Genomic DNA, 25,576 nt, shown 5'->3' with positions numbered 1-25,576 from the left:
CTGGCAGTAGACTGTACAATCTGACATGAAAGTGATGGGAAAGCAGTTTCCTATTTGGCAAATACTTAAATTCAGGTACATCTGCACAATACTAGTGTTAGCTGGAAAAGTGTCTATTCTCCTTCAATGCCTTACTAAATAAGTCCTATGCAGGCATTAAAACCATATTACATATTAGCAAATAGGAAGTCAAATGCTTCAATGCAGAAATTTATATAATTCCCTTTCATATGCTGTCCACATTGAATGGAAAATAGCGTTGAGAAACATATCGGCCATGATAGAATTGTAGAGCACACTTGATGAGCTGAATGGCCTAAATCATTGTCATTTTATGGCGTGGACGTGTCGTAAGCACTCAATTTTTCAGCCAACAGCAGCAAAAGATCCTCGACACAGTAGGCTTCATGTATTTTAGACTCATAAGTGCAATGACACCACAGTGGGGTATAGTTAATATGGAGGACTGTGATAAAACAAATACGTAAACAAGCTTGAAGAATGGATCTATAATTAGAAGAAGTCAGTTGCAATATAAATTGTGATGGGGTACTTTGAGGAAGTGCGACAAAGATGAACTATTTAGAATACCACCAGAACAACAAGATTATGCCTGTCTGAACTAGCTGAGGTTTTTGGTTTGGTAAAAGTAGTAGGATTGAGGGGTGAACTGAGAAATCTTTAACTTTTAGGAAAACACAGGATAAGATGGCATTGAGCCGTTTGCAGAGGAAACAAGAACTCTATTGTAAATATAGAAGACTGTATCTAACAAACAGTGGATTTAGGGGAAAAAAGTCGTCTCAGAGGATGGTTAGGAAATAAATCTTCTTACAAGTAGTTAAGGTGACACTCAGAAACCTGTTCAAGGATAAGCCAAATAAGACATGAAGCAGAAAGGGTGTTTTAAAGGGATAAGATGATAGAGAATTGGAGGAACGTTAAGTAGAGAATTAAAATTTGGAAGGATCTGTTGGGCTAAATGGAGTGCTGTAAATACTCTGCAATTTAATGTAAGAGAAGGAAGGTTGAGAATTACCAGATAAGAAACCACTAAAAACAAACTAGACTACAGGCTTAAAAGGATGATATCAGTAATGTTTCTCACAAGGATGGTTGAGAGATAGATTCTCATCTGGACACTACAGAATCCCCTATTCATTGTTATGGCAGCATGGAAGGGCAACAAGGTTTTAGGTTACACATTTCATCAGAAGGATGTTACTAATTCAATTGTACTGAATTGTTAACCCAGCACTGTATTGGAAGGGCCCTGAATCCACAATTTTCTAATTGTGTGGTGATCTGACACCTATCTTATATTCAGATTTTACGAAGTAATTTCAATTGACTTTTTTCTCCCCCAACATGCACACCTAATGACTCCCTCTGTGCTCAGTTTCAATCATATTACATCACTCGACATGATTTTGCATAGCATTACATTCTAAACAGTCAGGCTTTGCAATATTAATATACTGTACTAATAATACATGTATGCACTCTAATGGCAGGCCCTAAAGGTTCTCAGAACAGCAGAATTTGCACCACTGGTGGTATTTATTGCTGCTCCATCTGCTGCTCAGCCAGGGAATCAGGTAAGGATTGTATTGAACTTAGCTGGCTAAAATAATAAAATCTGTTGGACATGATAATGTCTCATTGAGCATGAGGAATATCAAAAATCAAGTTTGTTCCAAAGATTTTTAAATTCAAACAGTCAGGTTGCGTGGATCTCAGTAGCAAAAATTGAATTTGTATTCCCATTCTAGAGAACGGGAAGTCACATAAATATTATTTTAAAATACACAGCCATAAAAATACAAACATTGAAATAGGTTTTACCAATCTGTCTGAGTTAGTGCAGAGACCCCGCTAGTGACTGGCGTCCCAGCTGCATTCCACACCTTCTCTAGTTCAGTGTTTTTTATATTTTAAAAAAAATCAATATGGAGATGTGCAGAAGGAAAACCACTATGGACTAGTGGACACTGAGTGGGCTAACAGGCTGAGCAGACAACTCTGACTGTAATGGAGTTCAGCACAAGAGGCCATAACAGACTTGATATAAAGCCTTGAATGCAAGCTAACAGTAATTTGAGCCACTACAGAGCCAGCTACCATAGCAAAAGTAGGAAAGGAAAACATTAAGGAAAAAGTAATATTTATAAGGAGAAAACAAAGCTCAATTTTAACCATGCAAAGCAAGAAATCCCGATGAGATAACATATACAGGTCAAAAGTTTGCTCTCACAACCCAACCCAAAGGGATCACGAGCAGAGACCTTACAAGGGCAGTCAAGGTGTTACATTGTGTCTGCTGAATTTTGTCTGTTAACATGGAAAAATCCATAGGAGATTTCGGAATGGCATGGATTAAGTAGTAGACTAATCATGTATTATTTCATAAAAGCAGACTTATACAATTTAACAGTACATAACATAGTGCTCCTGTTAAGTCCCATTCTAAAAAGCATAATACATACCCAACTCTCTCAAGGCAATAGTTCAGGCTGATGGCTAAATGTTTGTGCAGAGATAGGCTTTTGGAACCTTAAGGGGAGAACATCATTGCGTTTTGCTGGAGGGGGGAGATTAGGATCTAGGCAGCTGACATTGTAGACACTGCATGCAGCAATTCGAGGGTATTTAGATTAGATTCCCTACAGTGTGGAAACAGGCCCTTTGGCCCAACAGGTCCACACCGACCTTCTGAAGAGTAACCCACACAAACCCTCTGACTAATGCACCTAACACTATGGGCAATTTAGCATGGCCAATCCACCTGACCTGCACATCTTTGGACTGTGGGAGGAAACCCACGCAGACATGGGGAGAATGTGCAAACTTCACACAGACAGACACCTGAGGCTGGAATCGAACCTGGGTCCCTGGTGCTGTGAGGCAGCAGTGCTAACCACTGAGCCACTATGCCGCCCCACAAATATAACGAAAGATGGTGAGACTGAAGTTACAGAGATGGAGTGGCTAAACATCAAGGAACAGGCCAAAGTAGTAGCACATGGCTCATATAGTAAGGAACAGGACTTGTTGATATTTAAAACAGACAGCATGTTGGATATCAAGTTTCCATGGAGTAGGATGTGGGCAGCAGCAAGGATTATGCTGAAATAGTTAAGTCTACAGGTAACAACGAAACAAGTGAGGCTTTTGGCTAAAGAATAGAAGTGGGGTGGAATCCAGAAATGTAATGGATGGGGAAAAGTAGGCAATTTCAGTTTTTCCATCACCAAGGTGGACTACAGCTTACTTAAGTAACATATAGCACATGCTATAATAACAAGATACTTGCATGACAAAAATAGATCGCAATCATTTGTGTTATTATAGTTGGATACTGAATTTTGTGGACAATCATGGTAATTTCAGACAGTCTCTAGAAAGTGTCACAGCCAGGTTTAACCTTGAACCAAAAGGTAGGGGACATGGCAGTAAAATTCTTAACTATTCTCTGGGTTAGGTGAAATTGATTATCTTTGGGACATCATAATTTATCACATCTTGAAACACTGATTTATTTCCATTAGTTTCAGTGCTAAATTGAGCACATCTTTAAAGCAATCTCTCTTTTCTTTTAGGTTGAATCTCTTAAGAAAATCCAAAAGGAATCAGAAATGCTACAGCACACCTATGGACATTGGTTTGACCTGACCCTAGTTAACAACGAAGTTGAAGACACAGTGCATAACCTGGTCGAGGCAATTGAAAGTGCATGCACTACAGCACAGTGGGTTCCAGTTTCATGGGTCTACTAGTCAAGATAGATAGGCACAGCAAATTGAATATTCATGTACTTTCTAAGAAATCATTTAATCGGAGATCAGAAAGCAGTTTGAAGCCTGCCATTTTAAACCAAAACATGCACATTAGCTTATGAGTACATTTCATCTGCAAGTCATTCTCCATAATTTCACTTGTTTTATATTACAAAAAACAAGGACTGTTTATTAATGGGATATTTACAAAGTTCTTCAAAACTTTTGAAATAAAAATACAAAATGCTGGAAATACTCAACTTTCCAGCGTCCATTGTACCTTGTTTTAATTTTCCTTAACCTTACATTCTTCCCCGTTTAAAAGCATATTTGACCTCTTTCTATTTTTATCCCAGTAAACTTAACAACCTACTGTTTTAGTATATTTTCACACCTCCACCCAATGCAATAAGGCTTTGTTGAAGTGATCATTGTATGTAGTAAGCTTCTAAAACCATTTTAATGAACAAAAAGTACTATGTCTAGACAGATATGCATGAATGATGAATCAAAACTCATGGAAATCTACAACTCCAACCAAGCAGCACAATTGTTCAAATCACCAATAATAGGAACTAATATTCCTGCACATGAGTGATTATACAATGTATTAACAGGGATCATAACCTCCATCCAGCTACACTATGAAGAGAACATCCATGATACAGCAGTTCAAACTCTGATACAGTGCTTAGGTCACATGAAAATTAATTCCAGAATATCGTACCTGGAATTATTTCTACCGCATGAGCTACATCTCACTTCTCATGTCATGTCATTTAATTCCTTGAATTAAGTTGCCTTCATAGCAGCTTCACAGTTCCTGTAGCAACAGTAAATGGGTGAATAAATACCATATTTGAACTGTACCTGAGTAGATTGATGAGAGACTTTCTTCATTGTTTTGTCTAGCATTTGACTTCTCCATCCAGCAAACCAACGTTAATGTCTCAGAATAAATTATCAAATTCTGACGCAAAGTTTTAGGTGCTAAACATTTAACCACTGCAAGAGTGAAACATCTTGTAGTGCCATGTAGTTGTCTCATTCAAATGAAAGTGTTATTTGAATAAAAACATTTACCTACTCGGTGAATTGCAGAAATAAACGATACATTGTGTTGAGTGGGGTGCAGCATCTCAAGTTTCTGGAATATTCACATACCTTCCGGATTGATTCATGATCACGGACTGAAACTAGCTCCATCTCCAAGCATCTGTGAAGGCCAAACCTTGTACACATTAACTCTGCAAGGTGGCTTATACTCTAGTGCAGTGACCTAAATGACAACATGGAGAATAATATCCAGTGATTACAATCAAGACTGGTGTTTATAGGGAGCAGAGTTTAAAAAGAAAAGCCTCCTATAACTGACAATAGGACCAACAAACTGCAATGCTTCAATGACATTCCTTCCATGTCAGAAATGGAGCACAGTTCGTGACTCCTTAGATACCGAAGCAGGCCATGATCAAATGCGACACCTGAACAATACAGAGGCTTAGATTCACAAGTGACATTTGTGCCACAGAAAGGACCATGTCCAATAGGAGACATTCTAACCACAGCTTCTTGACATTCAATGGTGTTATTGTTACTGAAGCCTCACTATCAACATCCCTGGGGGAGCAGGGGTTAGCACCAACAAGGTACTCAACTGGACTTCCCATAAATACAGTGGCTACAATAGCATATGAGTCTGATGGAATACTCACTTGCCTCGATCAATGCAGCTCCAACAACACTCAAAATTCCTGACACTGTCCAGGACAAAGCAGCCCACTTGATTAAGACCACATCTACAAGCATGCATTCCCTCCACCAATGACACTCACCAGTAGCAGTATTTACTATCTACAAGAGACACTATAGAAAGCTGCCTGATCCTGAATCTAGAAGGACAAGAGCACAATCACAAGTTTCCTTCTAAGCCACTTACCACCCTGACTTGATGTGTATTAACTCACTTGATACAAAAACCAATAGCTGGCATCTACTGTTCCTTCACTATTGCTGGGTCAAAATCCTGAAATTCCCTCGCTAAAGGTATTGAGTGTTTGCCCACAGTACATGGAGTACAGTGGCTCAAAAAGGCAGCTCACTACTGCTTTCAAGGGTAAGTAGCGACAGGCAATAAGTGTTGGCCAGCAAGTAATGTACATATCTGAGTAAATAGAAGAATAAGTTGTCAACACAACTAAGGCTTGTAGTGGAATCACAGACAGAATACATTAAAGATAGAAGAGATCATTGCACATGCAATTACAGAATGTGAAAACAAATTAGTGAATCTGTTAAGGATGGTAGTCAAAATGGATGACATTTCGGAATCAACTCATGACTATTTGTGCAAACATTGTTGTGGACCAGCCTTTTGTAGGAAAATATGGCATAAACTATTTAATAAAACATCCTCAAATCTGTCTGAATGTAGCCAATATGCAGCACCACAAAGATTAAAGTCTTTACTGATATTCCACATCTATATTCCACTGCAAGAGAACAATGAAGCTTCACCTTTTATACAGACAAGAACAGCAAGTATAAAGAAGCCATTTATTTTTGTTTAAAAATAACAAAAATCTATAACAATTAACATAACTGTACAGTTAGATGTGCACTTGGCTCAAACTAGTCGAACTCAAACCACAGCACATCTAGTAAGGCAAAGTTTAATGGGCTTTAAAAATTGTCATTTACTTTCATTACAATGTACATAATCATAATGTGACAAATCAGTAATATAAAAATATTCAGAATATTCACATTGGAATAACCTCCAAATTCAGCCCATTTGAGGGAAATCTTGTATTATGGATGGATGCAAAAGTCTTAACTGTTCAGACTCTCCTGATTAAATAAACCAACTTTGGGAGGAGCAGCAACCTGCTACATTCTTCAACAAAAAGTTAAGATGTCATTAAAACTGAATGACAAACTAGTGAGTCAGGAAAGCAACACAGGCTAATTCAGAGCAATTGTAATGTCAACTTATATGACATATTTTGCCATCAAGTTACAACTATAACCCTAGTCAGTGAGGCAGGTTCTAGATCAATGTAGAGTTGCCTCACTACCTCAATTTCCATTACCACCAATATTGTACATGCCCCTTGCAGAATCATCATATTCAATATTTGCAAAGTGGCAACGCTAGCTTTATATTAATTGCTGACAACCTGCCAAAACAACTGGTTTTCTGCAATGAATACTTTTATAACAGAATTGGAACAATGCACCTTTGCTGGAGCCTAGCTATGAAAATGATAAACAATTTGTGAATATGCCTTGAATAAAATCTTCACAACAGGATGGCGTGGGAGCAAAAACCTGGTAATAAAGATTGAACAAGTATGGTTCAAACACAAATCAATGTATCTGATCACTGGTTCGAAATGAGGTGGTGCTTTTGCATCAAAATCTGTCATTGTTGAACCTTCCTCCCTCTAGGTGCCAATGAAAGGTTGTTGAACACAGATGTGGTGAGCGACTCCATCACTCGCCTGATTCAATTTTTTCCTTTTTCTTTTTCTTCTTTTTAGAGCTTTCAGTGTTCTATGGAAGATCAATTACATTAGTAAACAAATAAAATGGGTGCAAACATCAGTACACTATTTAGCAATATAACTGTTTGCAGATACTGGTGATGACTACCACCTACGCCAAATAAACAGCCAATTATTCAAAAGGATAACAAAAATTAGCAAAGTAAGACAGCAGTAGCATTTAGATTTCAGGTAAAGATCTTAATGTGACAAGACACATTTCAGAGAAGAAAGTTTGATATCCCCTACACAGAACAGAAATGTAACGATTTCAAAATACAACTCAATGACAGCAAGAGCCATTTCTGCACCACAAAAGGCATACTACTTATGAAACAAAAATACACGCCAGGGACATTGCTGGACCTCAAGTCAGACAGCAAACTAAACACAGTTAAAGGTGTGGTGCTGGAAAAGCACAACAGGTCAGACAGCATCAGAGAAGCAGGAAAATTGACGTTTTGGGCAAAAGCCCCTCATTAGCCTTTCCTGAAAAAGGGGCTTTTGCCCGCAACATCAATTTTCCTGCTTCTCTGATGCTACCTGACCTGCTGAGCTTTTCCAGCACTATATTCTTGACTCTGATCTCCAGCATCTGCAGTACACACTTTTGCCTAGCAAACTAAACATATTCAGTTGCTTCACAATAACACAAGTTAAATAAACTATGAGAATAATTATTACTAAGGGCTACTGGCAACACTTACCCCAGTCCCAGATTCTCCAATTTTTTCCTCTTTTTTCTTTTTCTTCTTCTCCTTCTTCGGTGTCAGCAAGGTAGGCTCTGGATTATCACTTTCGGGCTTAACCTGTATCAAATAAAAGACTTGTAAATGTAACCTGAAAGTACACATGAAGCATTCAATGCAGTAAGTCGGTAGAGTTGTAGTTTAATGTATCCAAATTTAAGAATTTACTAGAACCAGTGAGAATAGCAACTCCCTGTAATAAAATGGCAAGTACTATACTGAAGATAACAAAGTCTTCATACATTATTTCTAAAACCACAGATCCAGAAAAACATTGCAAATAAAAACAACTCTACTTATAATCACTTGAAGCTTTACTTAAGAATTACATAAAATTAATTTTCATATCTCTGAAAGAAACATGAAATGTCAATTATAATTGACATTTTATAACTATGGGTTGCACAGTGGCTAGCACTGCTTCTTTAGTACCAGGCACCAGGGTTCAATTCCAGACCTGTGTTGAGTTTATGCATTTTGTATGTGTGTGTGTGTTTCCTCTTGAATGCTCTAGTTTCCTCCCTCAGTCCAAAAGGATGTAGGTTAGGTGAATTGGCCATGTTAAATAATGCCCCATTGTATCCAGGGACGTGCAGGTTATATGGGCTAGCCATGGTTAAAAATCTCATTCAGGGTTACAGGGGAGAATTCTATTTCATGATTTCTTGTTCTAAACACTTGTTCTAATGATCTAAACACCGCTAAATGTGGATACAAGGCTGTTGAGGTTTCTCCCAGACGGAGTCAAATTTATTAATTCAATCTGGGTCAGCAGAATACACAAGGAGTGATCTCCATCCCTTCAGTACACGAACACTTACCTCTGTTTCTTGTAACAACTTTTGCTTCTTTTCTTTCTTCTTCTTCTTTTTGTCTTTCTTGCCCAGTTCAGGCGTCAATTGTTGTGTTGTGGGGGTGGAGGAAACTGCAGGTTCATCACTTTCACTTTCACTCTCTCTCTTTCTCTGAGAATGCATGCAAAATGACAGCAATGAGTGAAACCAATTCGATGACATTAGACTGAGAATCAGGACACCAACTAATGTGCATGCATGCTCAAGTCTTCTACAGTCACAGGGTAAACCCACAATGTATGGCAAAGGTGGCCAAAGCCTTCAAAACAAACAGAAACATACACAGGTTACTGTGTAAGCCTTAAGCCCATCATACTGCCTGGATTAAGAATTTCATTGAAGCATATGAAATTCCGACAGGGTTGGACAGACTGTATGAAGGGCTGATGCTCCCCCTGGCTGGTTAGAATAAAGGGCCACAATCTCAGGGTAAGGAGTTGACTGTTTGGGATTGAAATGAGGAGAAACCTTTTAAATAACAGAGAATTCCACAGGTTTACTATCCTATCACATAAGATACTGAAGTCACAGAATATATTTAAGAATTAAATAGACAGATTTCTAGATACTGAAAGCACGAAGGGGGAAAAGCAGGAGTACCTGTCGAATTAGAATCAGCAGGATCATACTGAATGGTGGAGCAGGCTCAATTGGCCGAATGGCTAACTCTTCCTCAGATTGTCTGTTTCTACACAAGAGACTTCCAGCAGTTTTGCCATTTAGATCATCCCCAACTACGCCACTTTCAAATTTACCGACATAAACTTTGATAAGAAATTCCTGATTTGGCTAAAATGCCTTGCCCTTATTCTGCGACTGTTCTAATATACTCAGTCTGGGGTAATATAGTTTCTACATTCATATAAAATTCTTGATAACGCGATTGTAAGTTGCAATGAGATCTACTTGCATTCTTTTCAAATCTAGAAAATACAGATTGTCTCTCCAAAGTATCATCTCAGGAATTAGCCAGGAGAACCTCTTCTGCACTCACCCCATAGCAAGTGTACCCATCCTTAGGCAAGGGACCAAAACTGTACACAATGCTCCATTTGAGTGTCTCAAAGTTCTACGCAATTGAAGACTTTTTTCCTGCTGTTAATCAAATCTTCAGTGACAAGACCAACAACTTCCTAATTGTACACTAGCTTTCAATAAATAAGATACAAGGTCACCCAGGCTCCTGTGGGCAATGCTGATGTCCAAACTCTAACCTTTGAAAAAATACTTTGATAGGAGGAATGGAAGTGCAACCTGGACAATCTCAAACTGATCTACATTATCTGTGTTCTTGCCCACTCACTCTGCCCACCCAACCCTTTCTGAAATTTCTTTGCCCTGTCCAAAGTATTAATAATTGTCTCATTAGCAAACTTAGAAATATTAATTTGGTTCCCATAATTCAGCATTGATATAGACTGCAGCCACCTAACCCCACCTACCTCAAAGCCTACCAACCCAGAGAATTAACCTAATTTTTCTTGTGATACCATAAATTTCAGAACTTGTAACTGTTGAGGGATTGAAAGAATCAGCAATAACTCTTTCTGGAAAAACTGAGATGAAAGGAACAAGGAGAAACTGTTAAAAAGGAATCAAAAACAATAGGTCAATTAAGCAATCCTAGAAAGAAGTCAAAGTCAAAGTAACGTAAACAAACTTATGATTTAGTTGCAATCATAAGAGGTATAGTTAGTAAGTTTGCAGATGCCACCAAAATTGGAGGTGTAGTGGACAGCGAAGGTTACCTCAGATTACAACAAGATCTTGAACAGATGGGCGAATGGGCCGAGAAGTGGCAGATGGAGTTTACCCTCAGATAAATATAAGGTGCTGCATTTTGGAAAAGCAAATTTTAGCAGGACTTATACACTTAATGTTAAGGTCCTAGGGAGTGTTGCTGAACAAAGAGACCTTGGAATGCAGGTTCATAGCTCCTTGAAAGTGGAGTCGCAGGTAGATAGGATAGTGAAGATGGTTTCCTTTATTGGTCAAAGTATTAAGTACAGGAGTTGGGATGTCATGTTGCGGCTGTACAGGACATTGGTTAGGCCACTGCTGAAATACTGCGTGCAATTCTAGTCTCCTTCCTATCGGAAAGATGTTGTGAAACTTGAAAGGGTTCAGAAAAGATCTATAAAGGATGTTGCCAGGATTGGAGGATGAGAGCTATGGGGAAGATGCTGAACAAGCTGGGGCTGTTTTCCCTGGAGCGTCGGAGGCTGAGAGGTGATCTTATAGAGGTTTACAAAATCATGAGGGGCATGGACAGGATAAATAGGCAAAGTCTTTTCCCTGGGGTGGGGGAGTCCAGAACTAGAGGGCATAGGTTTAGGGTGAGAGGGGAAAGATATGAGAGACTGAAGGGGCAACGTTTTACGCAGAGGGTGGTATGTGTATGGAATGTGCTGCCTGAGGAAGTCTTGGAGGCTGGTATAATTGCAACATTTAAGAGGCATTTGGATGGGTATATGAATAGGAAGGGTTTGGACAGATATGAGCCAGGTGCTGGCAGGTGGGACTAGATTCGGTTGGGATATCTGGTCGGCATGGACGGGTTGGACCGAAGGGTCTGTTTTCACGATGTACATCTCTGTGACTCTAATAACCAAGTTGACCTGTTGCTACATAGAGTAAAGTTATGTAATGTTGCTATTTTTGATTAGGTCAGCTATTTATTAAGAAATCTCATAGACAAAGTTAGCTAGCGGTAATTTACATAGAACATTAACTAATCTCCAGTGTTCCATTATTAAAATTCTTCAAAAATCCAAGTATTATTTGCTGATTAACATATCTAACCTGCTCGCACCATTCCCAGAAATTTCCAGCAGGTTTATCAAGTTGATTCTATTTTCACAAATCCAATTTGACTGTCCAAACAGACCATTCATTTATCACGTGCTTCAGAACAGATTCAGTAATTTCCCTTCAATTCATGTCAGGGTACCAGATCTGTAGTTTGCTATTTTCTCTTTCCGTCCCTTCTTAAATAGGGGTAATGGTTGCATAATTCTAACTTGCACCTGCTACCTCTAAACACTGATATATAAATTAGTAGAGGCAGTCTCTAAGGATTTATCAACTTGCACTTCCATGTCTGGTCATGCATTTTTTTGCTAATACTAATTTAGCTCAATTCCTCATTCTTAACAAGTCCCTTAGATTTCTTCTTTCCGGACAATTTCTTACATTTATATCTGTGAAAATACAAGGCAATGAGTTTCTAAATTGTGTGCACAAGTTCAGAGAATCTGGGCCACTTTTCTCCATGTCCAAAGTGAATCAAAGTAGATAAACTTTCAGATAGGAAATTAATCAAGTTAGTGACAGCCTGAGGGGTGAAAATAGTGACACAGGAAGAAATTACAAGGAGGCAACATTTGATTAGACTGGACCACTGACTACCCCAATATATTTTAAGGGGGATGTTCAATATGCTAATGATAAAGACTAAAAATAGAATTTAATATGACATTACTCATTTCTCTGTGACCACTAAGTATGTTGCACACCATTCGCAATATTTCCCTAAATTTGCATCACATATAATTTGCCGACTTCCACGCAACTCTTGCCCAATAATCTAAACACGGAGACCAAATTGTAACACAGACTGTATTTCCTTCAGAGGAAAACCGTAACACATTGGAACATAATTAGTCACTGATTTTTATATATCATGATGAGGTTACAACAGTGTCATGGAATGCTGTTGTTCAGCGCACCTAATTCCAACTCTCAATAGCACTTACCTTCACTGGTTGCGTTTGGGTTGCATCATTAGGTGCTGTTGAACTTCCCCGACTAGAGAAAAATAATTCAGTAAGCATTACAAAGAGATGTCAGGTACCTGCAACAAACACTTAAACAGATTACTTTCCTTTACTCCCATTCACGCACAAGCTCGTGCAACCAGAAAAACCAAATAAAACTGCAATCATTAGTTTGAATGTGTTAGGAAGCGCTGAATCCAACACAGCCTTAAAGTGGGTTGGAATGAAAATGCAATTCCATTTCCTCTTGCAGACTAACTCCTTCTAAAGCCACAACAGACTGAAAAAGGATAACTGCCTGCTATTACACAGCTCAGTAGAATTTTTAAAAGAAATCCTAACCAAGCTAACATTGTACATTGACTTTGGATGTCAGTCATGGCGGAACTGGCAGCACACTTGTACCTCAGGCAAACGATAGTGGATTTAATTCCCACTCCAAAAAACAAATCAGGCATCAGTCAATACTGATGGGACTTTCCAATTATTGGAAGGGACATCTTTTACAGAAAATGTTCAACCAAAGCCTCATCTAATCCCTTGGGCTGATGCAAAAGATACATAACCTGGCAAATATTATCCCTCAGGCAGCACCATTAAAACAGATCACACCATTTTCACATCATCATTTGTTGGAGGCTGCTTAGCACAAAATTACTTCTGCATTTCCAACTTTACAATGGCTATGTTTGAAAGGTACATTTTACTGGCTGTAAAGCACCTCTAAAAATGCAAAATTATTTTAAAACTATTTAACCCACATTAGATAAACAATCGTTTGGGCTTGACAACAGGCATGACACAGAGCTCACGCAGTCTGTACCATCCAAGATCAAAAATAGCTCATATTAAATGTGCCATCTACTGGTAAAGCTAATATATTTCGTCTGCATGACGGAATAGAATGATTTCTGACCAAACGCCCCAATAGAAAGCTCTCAATTAGAAAACAAAGTCCTTACGTATAATCTATATAGTCCTTCTTCCACGATTCTGGAGTACTTCCATTTGGTTTGCCATGTTTATCTAACAAACCCTGCTTAATCATCATTTTCTTCTGGCTTGCCTTTAAAATAAAAAAAAGTAGCTACAATTTTTGTTTTACATCCAGCATTAGTTGAACAGAAAATCGACACAAATTTTAATATGGCCAAAATCTTTAACATTCCTTGCCATTTAAATCAGACACTCAGAAGTGATTGAAATAATTTCCACTGGACTTCAGGAACACGAACATAGTCTCTTACCTTTTCTGTAATTATAGACATGACACAATTTCAGCTGTCATTTAATACAATTTATTTTCTATAAACTTACACCTTGACAAAATTCAATAACTCAACAGCAAGGATAACTAGGAAGAGAATAGGACCAGTCAAAGAACAGCAAGGCTGACTATGTTTAGAACCACAGGAGATGGGGGAGATACTAAACAAGTATGTTGGATCCAGGTTTACTGTAGAAAAGAACATGGAAGATATGTAGGGGAAACAGATGGTGACATCTTGAAAAATTTCGATATCACAGAGGAAGTGGTGTTGGATGCCTTGAAACGACGTGAGCGTAAGAGGTATAGTTAGTAAGCTTGCAGATGACACTAAAATTGGGAGGTGAAGGAATTGTTGGAGGACAGCGAAGAAGGTTACCTCAGATAACAACGGAATCTTGATCAGATGTGCCAATGGGCTGAGAAATGGCAGATGGAGTTTAGTTTAGATAAATGCGAGATGTAGCATTTTGGGAAAGCAAATCTTAGCAGATCTAAGAATGTTGCTGAATAGAGAGAGCTTGGAGTGCAGGTTCATAGCTCCTTGAAAGTGGAGTCACAGGTAGGTAGGATAGTCAAGGCGGCGTTTGGTATGCTTTCCTTTATTGGTCAGAGTACTGAGTACAGGAGTTGGGAGATCATGTTGTGGCTGTACAGGACATTGGTTAAGCTACTGTTTGAATATTGCGTGCAATTCTGGTCTCCTTCCTATCGGAAAGGATGTTGCCAGGGTTGGAGGATGTCAGCTATAGGGAGAGGTCTAATAAGCTAGGGCTGTTTTCCCTGGTGTGTTGGTGGCTGAGTGGTGACCTTAAGAGGTTTATAAAATCATAAGGGGCATGGATAGGATAAATAGACAAAGTCTTTTCCCTGGGTCGGGGAGTCCAGAACAAGAGGGCATAGGTTTAGGGTGAGGGGGGAAAGATATAAACGAAACCTATGGGGCAACTTTTTGTCGCAGAGGGTGGTGGCATGTATGGAATGAGCTGCCAGAGGAAGTGGTGGAGGCTGGTATAATTGCAACATTTAAAAGGCATCTGAATGGGTATATGAATAGGAAGGATTTGGAGGGATATGCGCCAGGTGCTGGCAGGTGGGACTAGATTGGATTGGGAGATCTGGTTAGCATGGACGAGTTGGACTGAAGGGAGTGTTTCCATCAGGTATTTCTCTATGACCTGCCCTGCCTTATTTCCCAGAGATAGGTCAAGTTTTGCACCTTCTCTAGTAGGTACATTCACATAGTGAATCAGAAAATTGTCTTGTACACTAATTCCTCACCATTAAACCCTTAACACTATGGCAGTCCCCAGTCTTTTAAAGTTACATCCCCTACTATAACCACTCTATTGCTTTTACAGATAAAAGAGACCTCCTTACAAATATGTTTCTTAATTTACTGCTCCATGCAGCTACTGCTGCCTGAGCCTGCAATCTCAAACTATTATTTTTCAAAAATATTGTGTATGGCCAATGGTTATTCACAAATGGCCAAAATGGTTATTCACACTTGGTCACAGTTCCATGCAACTACTTCTGTTTGCAACCCCACTGGGTTTGGAAAGCTTTGCTCTGGATCCTATGCAAATGGAAAGAAATTTGGCTTACCTTTGGTCCCAGGCCCCACTTACGTGGATATGTATCCCGTTCCATGATCACTCGTTTAATCTTTGCTACAACACCATGGTCACATGTTGATATTACTGCTGTTGTCATTAATGCTATTGCTGCCATATAAAACAGACAGAAACAAAAATGTATCATAGTGAGCTTCTGAGCATCACTTTTAAAACTCATTGAATTTATACAACACAATTACACTGCCCACCACCATAGAGATTTGCATTCAGAAACAACGTAGTTCACAACAGATAACAAGGCAGTTCATCAAACTTGGATTTTAAAGAATGATTGGACAACAAGCAATTTCCAAATTATCGCAAAAAAAAGTTATTTTAATTTTAAGTTCTGTTACCAATACAAATGGCTTCGCCCTTTGTTGTCACAACAACGATCTCCTGGTTCACCTCAATTCCATCTTCATAACGCAGCAGACCTGGAAGCATAATCTTGGCACCATAACAAATAGCATTTACCTAGCAAAAGAACAAATCATTTAAAGATAAATTCTAGAACAAAAGTAAGTGGCTAACCAAGTTTCAAATTTTGGAGAGAGCATCACAGTGGTTAAATAGTTCTATTAAATGAATCAAAAGATTTTCTTTAAGCTCAATGCATTCAAATGAGTTCCATATTGAAAATAAACAGGTTCAGCACTCTAACTGCACATCAATTAGCGACAGCTCAATAAGAATTGTTGGCCTTTCTTGGAGAATGTTATGAACTAACGTAGAGTTTCACAGCCATTTACAACCATCACAATCCCAACCATAAAATAACAAACTGCAATTATAATCCAACATGTTCATTCTGCCCTCAGGAGTTTTAGTGAAGTTACATTTATTATGGACATATACATAGTCAATGTTTGGCTGGAAGCATACAGGATCAAAAGAAAGAAAAAAAGTTGAACACTTTTTGTATAAAGTCTTCACTTTGATCTTTTAAAAAATATTTATTCACTCCTGAGATGTGGGTGTCACTAGGTGGCCAGCATTTACTGCCCATAACAAGCCACCCTCGAGAAGGCAGTGGGTAAGCTGCGTTCCCGAACTACTGCAATCCCTGTGCCCTAGAGAGACCCACAATGCCCTTAGGGAGAGAATTCCAGAATTTTTGACCCAGCAGTGAAGGAACAGCAATAAGTTTCCAAGTCCAGGTAGTGAATGGACTTGCAAGTGGTAGTGTTCCAATTTATCTGCTGCCCCTGATTCCCATTGATTCCAATTTTGCTAGGGCTCCTTTGTTCAATTGCAACTGACTAAATTGTTAATAACTGCTAGGTAAGCAAATTATTTCCAAACATCGTGCTTTATGCTTCTGTACTTACTGCACTATCCTTCATAACAAGCCTTTTGTGAGTCACCAACAGTTTTTCAAGGGGATAGATGACACGACGCAGATAGGTCTCGTCCTTGTTGTGATCGTACTGCCACTGGGCATCCAAAACATCATGCATCGTTACCATGTTATCCTGAAGTTTTAAAGCAAAACGTAGCACTCAAGTTACCGACAAACATAAAAGGATTTCCAAAAAAAAACTGTCAAGCCAAGAGTGCCCCTATGAGGGCACATATTGCCATCAAGTGTAACAACCCCAAGGCTTTTCACTTTTCCAAAGTTAAATTACCAGTGCAGGAGCAAAGTAACCTGTACTGAACTCAACACTTTGGGATCAGCCAGAATTTAAGACAATAGAAACATTAGGCATTGCATTACACGTTTATTAAAATATGCTACCACTGTTGTGGTAACCAAACTAGAACCAAAAGACCACTTCAGGCAATTCAAATGTTCCCTAATGTAGTAGAGTGGCATTCCTACCATTTCACTGTTTACACCAGATCGTACTCTTCTCAGTTCCTGCATTTGACCTCCAACTCCAAGCAACAGGCCAAGATGTACACACAGTGTTCTGATATAGGTCCCTGCTTCACAGCTCACCCAAAAAATTCCTAGAAACAGACATGAAAGCAATAGAGGCTATATACAAATACTACCATATTCAGCAAGGCAATTTTAAGTTTGGTTAAATGAAGAAATTGCCACACTTGCACCACACAGCATACAACATCTAATAACAAGCCAAGGTGCATAGCCATCAGTCAAGGGTGATAGATAGAAGTCATCTTTGCACAGTGTGCTAATGTCATCTCTGTAGCATCATGTGGCTAGAAAGCAACTTGGCAAGCATGAGCTTCCATTATAAACCAATTGCTTTGGATTGGATCTTTTGAACTATACATCACTTTTCTGGTGACAGTCACATAATAAGATGGGAAATTTCACACTGTTTAATTGCTAAATTTCCTGAAACATTACCTGCCTAAACGCATTTGCTGCTGTTCAAGTGTCTCCTGGATAATATCTTAGAGGCTAGAAGCATGAGCATGTCGCAAGCTTGTGCTCACCAGTCAAAATTCCCAATTTACATTCACCCATTACCAGTGCTCTCTAATCTATTTTAGCCCTAGTCTAGCAATGTCACAACATGAAAATTCGCACATAGGACTTGTAAACCTCCACAGGCTTAACTCACTCCCCATATCCCTTCAATGCGCATAACCAAAATCTTGCTTCCTCCAACCTTATTCAACATGGGGTATCAATAATCTTCTGAGGCAGAGAACTCCCACAATTCATAAACCTGTGAAAACTTTCTACTAAATATGCCATATAGCTGTAAATGGTTTAGATTACTGCAAACACTCACCTAACCGTCTCTCTGGATCATACTCAACTAGTTTACTATTGTAGACAGTCCGGACTCTTAATTGTCTCTTGACAGCAGCAATTAGAGGTGGACGTTGGAATAAGGCTCCAGTCAGCATCTCCAAGCCCTAAATGAGAAATGCACGAAGGTTTACATAACAGTGCTGAGCAAGTCAAGTATAAATCGACAGATATAATCACTCCATTAAAATTAGTTATTCACAACATTGAAATTAACCTTGAATTTTTGTAATACAATACTGAACTACATGTTAAAATCATAATACATTCATAACTTGAAATTTTAACCACAATACCTCTAACACATAGCCAGGAGTTAAGACCATTTAGAACTATTTATGTACGTGATCAGATTGCATCATTCATCTTAGTAGAATTAGATCCCAAAAGGATTCAAATCCTGCCAAACCATCTCACATCCACATACACGCAATCAGGGACCAGTAACTTCTCAGCAGAACGCCAAAAGATTACATGGCACAAGATAAATGTATTTCACCCAGAGCCTTAAACAAGACTCAGTGTGCTGCAATGCAAGTGGTTAGCATCACTCGGCGAATGGATAAACTTATTCATCATTTCACGTACACAATAAAGCACTTAACAGATAAAACAAGAGATAGAATAAGCCAGTCTTGGAATAGGGATGAACAAACACGATCTTCACTAGCACAACTTTGGGATTAGCACAGATCAAGTAATTTATTCACGTCACTTGAAATATGTTTGCATCCCTACCTCCGTGTCAACTGTCAGCTTGGGTAACCTGAGAAATACAATAATAAGAAACCCATACTGCTCCTATAACTCCCATATAGCATTCAATTTTGAAAGTTAATTTACACATTGTGGGTAACACTGCCTTATGCCAGTATTTATTACCCATCCTTAATTGCCCAGAGGGCAGCAAAGAGTCAACCACATTACTACAGATCTAGAGTCACATGTAGACGAGGTAAGGATAGCAGTTTCTTTCCCTTTCCTCAAAAGCCCTGCAGAATCTTTAATGAAGTAACTTGAAATTTTAAGTTTGGAAGAACCCTAAGAAGACAAAACAATACAGGCCTACTTACCCGGCTAAGTTGATGTTCATTTTCAATAGCATTGTGCAGCCGAACAATTCCCACGTACTCTTTGCCTACAATTAATAGCACAAGAGTCGTCAGGACAGGCCACGTCAGTTACTGTATCACAAACTGTGATATCAATGAGCCTCAAACAGAAGCAGTCCCTTATAAAAATTGCATTGACCTGATAGTAATTCTTTAGTGGGATTAAGAGATCCTAAATTCTTCATAAATAACAAATTCAAGCGAAGCCACGTACAAGAATTTTGCTGCACTGTGGCAGAAAGTAATGAAAACAGCATTGGTTTCAGATCAATTTGAGATTTCAACATCAGAGATGAAAATGAAAAAATTAAATTAGCGATCAAACTTAATGCAACATATGTGATTTTCCAAAAAGGCAGAAGTATTATGCTGCAACCAGACAGGTTAGTAAAGGAAGCCACTTACCAGCACTCTGCTGGGATTTGACTAGCCGCGTTGCTCGTTCTATACAAACAATTAGACACCCGGTCACTTTGGGATCCAACGTTCCACTGTGACCAGTCTTTTCCACCCGCAGAATCCTGCGTATCCATGCCACAACTTCATGCGATGATGGGTTTGCTGGTTTATCAAGGTTAATAAATCCTGACCTGCCAAAATGTAACTTGTATCAATGTGCCTTTTAGCAGCCATGAAAGATCAATAATTATTTTCGGTTCTTTAATTCCTTCTAAAAACGTCACCTTTCTTGTCCCCACCCCACTATCAACAGCAACATTTCATAAACAGACAAGGCAGCTACAACACACTAGCTTCAGTAATGCCTCATCTTGGATTGTAAACATACCTTACGTATTCAGAAATTTCCCTTTTAAGTGGTGAGCAGCCATTTGGAATAGGAGTGTAATGTGTTGTCCGCACATTAAGCTTGTCAAAATTCTGTAAGACAAAAGATTGGGCTCAATAAAGAACTTGCTCGTATGTGGCTTCAATCTGTTGAACACTGCACTAATATAGATGTAGCAAGACCTTGCAACTCATGCGATCTTTCAGTGACATAGATGAAAACTAAATATTGACCCTAACATATGGAGAAGTATCATCATTTTTTTCAAATAATGCTAGGGAACAATGGAACTGGCAAATTTAGTCTAATTTCACAAATGCAATGTGGTATTCTTTTAGTGTCTTTTAACTAGACTGGATTACTTAACTGCTTGAAGTAAGTTGGAACCCAATGACCTCCAGCAGGTCAGATAAGATATAACATTTCTTCAAATCAGGGTAAGGAATTCTATTTCACGTGCAAACAAAATGAACGTAAACGGATATAAACATGACCATAACACATTCACAAACTATCTGTAGATTAATACATAAATATAATCAGAACTGCACATTTAAATGAGATTACCTTTAGCAACAAAGGCCAATGAGATGTGTCTAGTTTCACTGTTTTTGTCTGTGGTTCGATTAGAAAGTCTGTCTCCTGTTGGATGCTCTGGAAGCATAAGAAAGAGTGCTGACTTTCAAGTTCATTAACATAACATACTCCCTCCACCACCAGCAGTACAACAAAATACCTTGCCTAACACAAGAGCTGCCATCTACATCAGGTCCAATATGTTACACATATTCTGGTATTATGATATAAAAACAGAAAATGATGAAAACACATGGCAGCTCCAAGTTGAGGAACAGGAACTCATCTTCTAACTGGAGACTTTACAGTCTTCTCTGTTCATTATAGAATTCAACCATGTCAGATTATATCTTTTTCCTCAATTTTGTTTCTGTTCTTTTGTTGGTTTTGGCTTTCTTTATTCGTCTCATGCATTTGGACAGTAGTAACGGAGGAATTCACACCTCATCTGGACCCATGCTCCTTTACTATATTCAAGCCCTTGGCTTTTACATCATTAAATTTTGATTTACAATCTTTCCTGCCTCCAGCTCATCCTCCTCCCTGCTTTACACTTCTACATTTAGCAATTCACACTTCTCCCTCTCAAATCTGCTTAAGTTTTCAACCAATAAAGCTAAACCCATCAATGACAGGTTTATAAACATGGATAGTCAATGACATTGGCAAGGCTACTTATGATTCATTACAATAGGTAAATGAATTATAGCAGTTTGGACAGCCTCATAGCCTTTGCCTCCAAACCTAAAGCATTCTGGAAACCCTACAGTTTAAACTGATCTCTCTTTGTGGAAAGCCTCATGTTCCACATGCTGTTTCTCACAATGCAAAGTTGAAATTATTGGAAAAAAATCTAATATTAGCATCAGTTATTTATTGTTAATGAAAAGCTTCCCTAAAACAACTATAATTTTCGAAAAATACCTTTTTAAAGGTTCAATGACTGGAAATATTGCAAATGCAACAGCTCCAAGAATGGAGGGTGGCGGAAATCTAGAAACAACAGTCTAGCATCCATCATTTAGGACGTAGCAGCGATGTGTGGAAGTTTTGAGTTATAAAGAAAGGCTGGAATGCTGGAACATTTTTCTCTGGAACATAGGAGGTTGAGGGGTGATCTTAAAGTTTATAAAATCATCAGGCGCATAGATAAGATTAATAGCAATGTATTTTCCCTAGGATGGAGGATTTCAAGACGAGGGACATTTTAAAGGTATGGGGAGAAAGATTTTAAAAACACATTTTAAAAAAAAGAGGATGGTTCGCACTTGCAATGAATTTTCTGCGGAAGTGATGGTTGTGGACCCAATTACAACCTTTAGACAAGTACATGAATAGAAAAGGTTTGGAGGGATATGGCCAGGAGCAGGCAGGTAGGAATAGTTTAGTTTGGGATTATGTTTGGTATAGACTGGATGGATTGGAGGGCCTGTTTCCGTGCTGTACGACTCTAAGACAGTCTTGCCTTTTCTAAATTCGAGTTCCCTCATTAATTATATTCAAAGTTAAAAATCACACAACACCAGGTTATAGTCCAACAGGTCAATTTGGAAGTACTAGCTTTCAGAGTTGCTCCTTCATCAGCTAACTAGTGGGGCAGGATCATAAGACATAGAATTTATAGCAAAAGATCAGTGTCATGCAATTAAAACAATGTACTTAACAAACCTAAATTGCTGTTAAGTCTTTCAACTTTTAGAATGGGTTTCAGTGTTTGGTTCATTAATATGTAAATCCCAGAACTTATTTTAAGTCACATTCTCCAGATAACTTAAGGTTTTATTTTTAAAAAGTGACATCTCAGCTCAGACAATATATTAAAGGTGTGAGGTTAGATTCTGTCTGTATTCCAAGCTTGAATTTGACTGGTTCTATTCCCAAAGTAGGAATTGATAAAATGTTGTGTTTTTTGAGCAAACACAAATTCAGCACACAGAGGGTACATATGTATATGAGAGAGTTGGGGTGGGGGGAGAAAAGAGAGTGTGTGCATGAGTGTGAAGGAGTATAAGCCTGTGAGAGGGTGTATGCATGGGTGAGAGCATAGAAGGTGTATGTATCTGAGAGAGGGTCTGTGTGTGTATGAAAGTATATAGTGTACTGCAGTCACCTGTAGTGTGACATGAACCCAAGGTATATTCTGTGTCTTATGATCCTACCCCACTAATTACCTGATGAAGGAACAGTGCTCTGAAAGCCAGTATTTCCAAATAAACTAGTTGGGATGTTAACCTGTTGTATGATTTTTGACTTTGTCCTCCCCAGTCCAACAGCAGCACCTCAACATCAAATATATTCAAGACCACGAAAGACATTTTTAATGGCTCAGCCCTCCATAGTGAAAAATTCCAGTTTCACCACCCTCAATGAAACAACCCCTTTACATCTACTCTGCCAAGAAACATATATGATTCAATGAGGTCGCTGCCCATTTTCAAACTCCGAATCCACTGAACCTCGCCCCATAAGAAAATGCACTAGCACGATGCCAAGCTAGTGACCCTTTCCTGAAGTGTCGTCAACACCAATACATCTTTTCCTTAGATAACAGGGTTCAAACTGGATCCCAATAGCTTGCTTAGTTTGACCAAATGTCTCTATATTTATACTCCATTCTCTTTGATACAAAGACCAAAATTCCATTTGCCTTCCCTTTTACCTGTTGAACTTGTGATTAAGTCATGACGAGATTCAAATCCCTGCGCTGCAGATCCCTGCAGTATTCCTCCACTGAAAAATTTTTAATCCTGTGTTTTTTTGCAAAATATATAACCTAATTTCTTACCATCTGCAAGTTTCTGTACACTCATTTAATTTGTCTACATTGCTCTACAGACTTTGTCATCCAAGTCATTTATAGATTGTAAACTGTGGACCCAGCACTGATCCCTATGGGACACAGTAGTTATAGCTTGATTTGGAGATGCTGGTGTTGGACTGGGGTGTACCAAGTTAAAAATCACAACAACACCAGGTTATAGTCCAACAGGTTTAATTGGAAGCACACTAGCTTTCGGAGCGACGCTCCTTCATCAGGTGATTGTCCTGAAGGAGCGTCGCTCCGAAAACTAGTGTGCTTCCAATTAAACCTGTTGGACTATAACCTGGTGTTGTGCGATTTTTAACCTAGTTATAGCTTGACAGCCTGAAAATTCTTATCTCAACACTGTCTTATATTAGTTAGCCAATTCTTTCCTCACGCTAATGCATGATGCACAATACTGTCGCCACTTATCCTATTAAGTAGCCTTATGCACATTACCCTATTGATTAGGTTTGGAAAATCCAAATATCAGTGTGTTTATTGGCTCACAACTGTACCTCCACAAAGAATTTAAATCAATGCCAGTTCTGAATATCCCTTCATGATCTCATGTCAAATCAATTTGAATTTAATATGCATTTCTAAAGACCTTTGCTTTAGAATCAGCTTTTTCCAATTCCAGATGTTAACCCAACTACGGAGGTATCAGGGTTTTGTCTCCATCCCTCTTTGAAAAAAAGTGTCATATTGGCATTTATCCAGTCTCACCCAGGACACTTCCATGGTCTAAGCACTCTTGGAACACGACTGCCAGTGTCGCCAACATCTCCTTCTTTTAATACCCTACGATGCTACCCATCATATCTAAGGGATTTATCAGCTCTTAGTACCGTGAGCTTCCTTGCAGAGACTGCATTTATGTCACCCCCATCCCTCCCAAATTTTGCTCCTTGCTTCACTTCTTGCATAATTTCAGACAGTAACACAAATTCAATTTTGCACTCCATCAAAGGGTTAAATACCTACCCCAATTCCTTCCCCGCTTTTCTTCCTTTGCTTCTTCTGTTTTTTAAAAGCTGCTGCAACCGACAAACAGACCTGGTTAGAATTCCTCTACAAAACTGAAGATTCTCATGTCACTGGGTGTCCAGTAAAGTTTGTCAAAATGCATGCGCTTATTAACGGCCTTTAACATTTTGAGACATACAATCAAAAGAAAGTTACTATTAGTTGCCACGTGGTTGTTCCCTCGGTTATATTATGTGGGGTGACCACTAAGCCAGCGAAAACAAGGCCGCTGGTCAGTTATCTGGGTCGGAGTTTACATGAAGTGAATTCCGGACTCTTTGTATAAGTCACCCTCGTGTAGAAGGATGTGAATTCAACGCGAGGCAGACATTACAATGCACACGTTGGTTGGAAACGCATGTCGCATCCACTACAGCATTCAATCTCAGAAAGCAGCTTGCCAACCACGCACTGCACAGTAGTGCATGAGCCCGCAAACTCGTGGCGATGGCAAACAGCAAAGCGAGCTGCCAGGCCCGGCGCCATGCGGTGCGGCCCAGCCACGTGTCCAACACCCAACATCGCTCGTTACCTATTTCCCAGCCAGAGCCCAGGGAAACGCTGGCGACACCCCCCCAGCCACCGAGTGACCGCTGACCGCGAGCAGAGATCGCGGGGAATTGGGGTCAGCTGCAGGGGCGCGAGGAAACCCCCAACTACCAGGCCACGGCGGCTACCTCCCTCCCTTCCCTCCGCCCCCTCCTTGCCGGTGAGATGCAATGCCCTCAAGCCACCGCGCTGCCAGCTTCACTCCTCCCTTTAAACGAGCCTGCAAATGCAGATCGTTCTCTGCTGCCCTATTAAATCCGATACGGGCCTTTACCATCTCCGTCCGCCATCTTCTCGCGCTGATCACCAAATGAAGGAGCGCGCTTCACTCCGCGCGTGTCAATTAACGTCCCACCCCAGAATGCACCGCAATGCGCATGTCAATTACAGGGCGGGTCGG

The 25,576-nt window shown here is 39.3% G+C and overlaps 2 protein-coding genes and 3 non-coding genes across 6 annotated transcripts in view; 1 reads left to right on the top strand and 4 right to left on the bottom strand.

Moving 5' to 3' along the window:
- mpp1 (MAGUK p55 scaffold protein 1) overlaps positions 1 to 4,900 on the top strand; it is a 75,629-nt gene extending 70,729 nt beyond the window's left edge. For both annotated transcript variants that reach the window (XM_043704588.2, XM_043704587.2), the window contains 2 exons: positions 1,515 to 1,598; positions 3,600 to 4,900. In XM_043704588.2, coding sequence (XP_043560523.1) covers positions 1,515 to 1,598; positions 3,600 to 3,776 — 261 coding nt within the window. In that variant the 3' untranslated portion in view covers positions 3,777 to 4,900. The remainder of the gene's footprint in view (positions 1 to 1,514; positions 1,599 to 3,599) is intronic.
- Positions 4,901 to 6,318: 1,418 nt separating this feature from the next.
- dkc1 (dyskeratosis congenita 1, dyskerin) lies at positions 6,319 to 25,522 on the bottom strand. The gene is made up of 16 exons (XM_043704585.2): positions 25,451 to 25,522; positions 24,586 to 24,638; positions 20,787 to 20,873; positions 20,220 to 20,311; positions 19,838 to 20,022; positions 19,394 to 19,458; positions 18,301 to 18,427; positions 17,412 to 17,542; positions 16,918 to 17,061; positions 15,943 to 16,063; positions 15,576 to 15,694; positions 13,663 to 13,766; positions 12,680 to 12,731; positions 8,892 to 9,035; positions 8,029 to 8,130; positions 6,319 to 7,331 (listed from the first exon to the last, which is right to left on the bottom strand). Exons 1-16 carry the CDS (start codon positions 25,464 to 25,466, stop codon positions 7,272 to 7,274), a joined length of 1,602 nt encoding a protein of 533 aa, XP_043560520.1. The 5' UTR covers positions 25,467 to 25,522; the 3' UTR covers positions 6,319 to 7,271.
- LOC122557579 (small nucleolar RNA SNORA36 family) lies at positions 17,129 to 17,262 on the bottom strand. The gene has a single exon (XR_006313879.1). It is a non-coding gene; the product is annotated as a small nucleolar RNA SNORA36 family (small nucleolar RNA).
- LOC122557576 (small nucleolar RNA SNORD83) lies at positions 17,684 to 17,759 on the bottom strand. The gene has a single exon (XR_006313877.1). It is a non-coding gene; the product is annotated as a small nucleolar RNA SNORD83 (small nucleolar RNA).
- Positions 18,665 to 18,904, bottom strand: LOC122557580 (small nucleolar RNA SNORD17). Its single transcript, XR_006313880.2, has one exon. It is a non-coding gene; the product is annotated as a small nucleolar RNA SNORD17 (small nucleolar RNA).
- Positions 25,523 to 25,576: the final 54 nt, after the last annotated feature.

This window comes from Chiloscyllium plagiosum, unplaced genomic scaffold (assembly GCF_037043375.1).
Source record: "Chiloscyllium plagiosum isolate Xiang-an unplaced genomic scaffold, Cpla_swu_hap1 HiC_scaffold_11, whole genome shotgun sequence".
In the NCBI taxonomy this organism is placed as follows: Eukaryota; Metazoa; Chordata; class Chondrichthyes; order Orectolobiformes; family Hemiscylliidae; genus Chiloscyllium; species Chiloscyllium plagiosum.
The sequence above is the reverse complement of the archived record's forward strand: the minus strand, read 5'-3'. Positions and strand labels throughout refer to the sequence as shown.